Source organism: Lathyrus oleraceus, chromosome 6 (genome assembly GCF_024323335.1).
Source record: "Lathyrus oleraceus cultivar Zhongwan6 chromosome 6, CAAS_Psat_ZW6_1.0, whole genome shotgun sequence".
NCBI classification, from domain to species: Eukaryota; Viridiplantae; Streptophyta; class Magnoliopsida; order Fabales; family Fabaceae; genus Lathyrus; species Lathyrus oleraceus.
In genome coordinates this window covers 209,803,682-209,808,338 of record NC_066584.1, presented here as the reverse complement: position 1 = coordinate 209,808,338, position 4,657 = coordinate 209,803,682, and the positions used below count along the sequence as shown (strand labels likewise).

General features: G+C 36.7%; 1 protein-coding gene across 1 annotated transcript; it reads right to left on the bottom strand.

Annotated features, from left to right (window-relative positions):
* Positions 1-3,728: 3,728 nt before the first annotated feature.
* LOC127094810 (uncharacterized) lies at positions 3,729-4,352 on the bottom strand. The gene has a single exon (XM_051033587.1). It carries the CDS (start codon positions 4,350-4,352, stop codon positions 3,729-3,731), a length of 624 nt encoding a protein of 207 aa, XP_050889544.1.
* Positions 4,353-4,657: the final 305 nt, after the last annotated feature.

Here is a 4,657-nt window from a genome sequence, read left to right as displayed (position 1 = left end):
GCAGAGTCTTCAGATATTAAAGTTTGAACTTCAGCGTCAAATTCATTAGGTGATAACTCCTCAGATGCATTCTGTTTCGAGTCAGATCTGATTTCTCTGTGTTGGGTCAACTTTTCTGGACTAATGCAAAAGTCAGATATTTGTTTCCTCAGATTCATTTTAGTTTAGAATCCTGTACACTTAAGAAAATTATTAGGGTACTGAATTGTTTCATTCTTTGTTATCATCAAAACTTAGAGATATATTGCTGAATCAAAATCTGATTCTAACAGCATACTCGTTTCTGAAAATATTTTTGAAGTCGCGCAAGGGCGGAAAACAAGTTTGATTGGTTGAATTGTTTTTATCAAGAAGATTTGGTATTTGCGAAATCTGATTAAACATTTGAGCAGAGGTATGCACCAAGCGCGCGTTTACTAGGGATTTACATTGATGTGCTTTCATTGTCCCTTTATTCCAAGTGTAGTTAACGTGTTTTTGATTTGAAAGACAAATAATTATTTGCAATCCAATGTTCTCCAAATGCTCGACTAATAAGGGGTCTAAAGAGATTTGTATCTCTAGGTCTTTTTCCTTTCAATTTTTATTACAAAAAGGTTTTGAATCAACGACTTGATGTTGGATCAAGTGTTACAAGTTGATTATGAAAAGAATTTGAATTAACCGGAAGAGATACTCGGCGTCAGATCAAGCACCCGCTTTGCATTCAATTTGAATTTTATTTGGCAAAAGGGTTCGATGTTAGATTGAGCGTTATTTTTTTCTTTTTTTTCTTTCTGAAAATGGTTGATTTTAATCTTGAGTTGACAATCAACTTACACAATAAAAATAAAGGAAAACGGTAAAATTATTACACTTCACGAGAATAGGGGTACATTTAATTGAATGGGGATATACAAAGCGGTTAAAATGCAGGCTCATTAAACAAATGTAAACAAAAAGGAGCTCATTGTAAGAAAGCCCAAGAAAAAGTCAATGGACCGGAAATAAGACAAAGTCTAAGTAATGAATTTAGCTCTAACATAACATAAGGTGGATTCATGTAGGAATCACTATATAAGGAGTCAAGCAAAAGAATGATATTTACAAAGTCGAAAGTGCAACATAAAAAGAAATCCAACAATTTAATAGACTATATACAACATTTGCAACAGTAAAATAAATCAGAGTCAACGTAATGAATTTAGCTATATGTTAAGTTAACTTAACGGGGATTCATGTAGGAATCACCATATAAGAAGTCGGGCAACAAAATCTATGCATTTAAAAGGTTTCTAAAAGCTAAATTGGATTTAAGCTTCGAAATCGCAATGCAATGAACCATACAGTGGCAATTCGATGAATTATGTACAACACTTACAAAGGTAAAATAAATCGAATTTAAAATAATGAATTTAACTCTATGTTAAGATAACTTAGAATGAATTCATGTAGGAACCACAACTTCTTCACCTACTTCAGTGTATGTGAATGAAGACAAATGGCTAAAAAAATATCTTCTTCTCTGAATATTGAAACCAGCTTACCAGAAGTGACACACTTTAGCTTCTGGTGGAGTGTCAAGGTGATAACTCCAGCATCATGGATCCAAGATCTACTTAAAGGCTGTTATGGCTAGGCCAAATGTTCATAACATGGAAGGTGATATGAAAAGTTTGTGGGCTAATCAGGATAAGGAGATCAATTTCCCCAATAATTGTTCGCTTAGACCCATCAAAAGCTTTCATCATGAGTGCATCGGGCCTCATTTGTACCTCTTCAACATTTAGCTATGCCAGAGTAGCCTTTTGCAATAAGTTCAAAGATGAACCTATATCCACTAGCACTAGAGCAAGAGTAACATCTACACACTGAATGGAGATGTGGAGATCCATGTTATATTCTCTCCCATTGGTGGGTAAGTCCTCATCTATAAATATCAAATAAATACCAGCACTGAGATTAGCAACCACGCCTTCAAACTGGTTAACATTGATGTATTCCACCACATAAGCCTCATTTAAGAACTTCAACAAAGTATTATTATGACCCTCAAAACTCATAAGTAAAGAAAGGATAGAGATTTTTGATGGAGTTTGGTTTAGTTGGTCTACGACTTTGTAGTCACTCTTCTTGATAATCTTCAAGAACTCCCTATTTTCTTCTGCAGACACTGCCTTCTTAGGTGAACTTTCTCATGCTTCTGGAGGGGTTATCTCTTTCCCCTTGGGTGGTTTAACTGTTGTATCATTTTCTTTGTTCTGGATTACTTCAGGAGAGAAAATTCTTCCACTTCATGTTATCCCACTAGCTCCAACGATAGTGGTCACGTCCGACTCTTTCAAGACCATCGATTTGTCACCCACATAAATTGAAACATCATAGTTCTAAGGCACCATTTTGGTACTATTAAATGATAATGGAGATGGAACATGGATAACCGTCGGCTCGACTTTCTTCACTGGTGTTGTATTGATATTCCTTTGTCAAGGAACCACCAAAGGCTTGGGGAGTCTTTCTTGGTTAAATACAGGCACAATCATAAAAACACCTTCATTGTTTCTTGCTCTGGTAAATTGAACAACCTATTGATCTATCAGTCATTGAAGACAAGCTTTAAATTCATCACACTGATTTGGGTCAGATGCATACACCATACACTTGTCATGTATCTCTTTTATCAATTCTGCTTCCACCAATTTAACATAGACTACTGCCAATGGAGTTTTCAAATCGAACGTATCCTTTATCAAGCTTTCATAATTAAAAATTTCTATTGCATTGAAACCTGGACCACATGTCTAAGCAAAGGATTTCTCCCCATATTCGAAACATCAACAAAAGATAGCATTTTCTGGTCTATTAACTCTTGGACTTAGAGCTTGAACACTCTGCAATTCTCCATTGTATAACCCTCTGAGTTATCATGAAAGACACTCCTAGCATTCTCGTTACACCAAGGCTTGTAAGGTTCAACATCTGTGGTAGTCCCCTGGGCACGAATGTTCCATTTTGGATAAGATAAGGCAACAATTGAGTATACGTCATGGGGATAAGAGTGATATTTGCATAATTATATTGTTGGTAAGGATTTTGTTGATTTAGTCATTATGGTTAGACCTGACATTGCTGATTGTTTTGTACTTGATTTCTTTGTTGATATTGAGGTTGCGGAGCTTAGTGCTGAGGCCTTTGAGATGGAAGTAGCATTGGAGAAACTGGCCAATAAGGTATAGTAGGATATTGTGCAGCTTATACATACAGGTATTAGAAATAAGGTACTATAGCAGGTTCCCTATGAGGTTCTCTCCCTCTTTGATAAGATATGGCGCTAGTATCTCCCTCTCCCCTCTTAAATCCATTGAAAGGTTTCTTCAGTCTAGCTTGGCAGCTAGCACCTCCTTAAAATTTACCACTATTTAAACATTCCTTTACTTTTTCACCAACAATTACCACTTTTTAAACCTTCCTCTACTCTTTCACCTCCTGAAGACACATTGCTGATTAGTCTTTCGTAGTACTGGCCCTGCAAAGTACGCATGAAGATATCAATTAATTCACGGTCCACTAGCGGTGGATGCACTCTTGCAGCTAATTCCCTCCAACACTACGTGTATTCTTTAAAGGATTCACTATTCTTTTGAGACATACTCTGGAGTTGAGTACGTTTCGGATCCATGTCAATGTTGTATTTGTATTTCTTAGCGAATTCTTCAGCCATTTCAGCCTAGGTACTATGTTGTTGTGCTTCAATTGCATATACCAATCCAGAGACGCTCAGTCAGGCTATCCTGGAAACAATGAATCATGATCTTGTCGTCTTTGGCGTATGCGGACATCTTTCGGTAGTACATCTTTATATGGATGTTAGGACAGTTGAGGCCCTTGTATTTCTCAAATTCTAGTGCTTTGAACTTAGGAGGATTCACCACATTTGGAACTAGACACATTTCTAAAGCACTCAAACTGGTTGAGTTATGCCCCTCCATGACCCTCAGTTTTTTTTCCAAGGCACGACACATTAGGATAGCTTTAAAATCCTTAGTAGCAACAAGGTTGACCATTGGAGGAACCCCATGATAATTTTGAATTTCGTACTCGTCTTGGAGCTCCTCATCAGTACAAGAAATGTGGATCTGATTAACAACAAGCGTCCCTTGTGTAGCAACTCCATCAGTGAACCATGAGGTATGTATCGACTGAGTATCAACTCCCTCCAACGGAGGAGTAAATCTTGGAGGAAGGCCATAAATCACAAGATTGGGAAGTAGAATTGTAGGTCTTGGATATGGAATAGGCCCTTGGACCGGAACATCATTCCTAGCAACAACGACATTATGAATCTTATTTTCCCTTATAGCCAGAATCAACATCACCTCGAGAATCTGATCGACTTTGCCTTAGATGGATTCAATTTCTCCTTGTATCATAGCTTGTTCTTGTTGAATTTCATCCATTGCTATTCTAGTATTGGTGTGTTTAGCATACTAACATCGAGGAATCAACTTGATTTACTAGAGATGAGGATAGGTGAAAATGCGTTTTTGTTTGAGAAATGAAATGCATGATGCATATTTAATGCACGTGGATGTGAAAATGTTTTTATGTTTGTACAAAGTGATGTTTACAAACAAATATAATGGGGGAATGAGAAAATAATTCATTAATTATATTTTTG

What these genes read in the sequence shown, in the direction of transcription:
- LOC127094810 (XM_051033587.1), bottom strand. Translation starts at nt 4,352, where the DNA reads ATGTTGATTCTGGCTATAAGGGAAAATAAGATTCATAATGTCGTTGTT.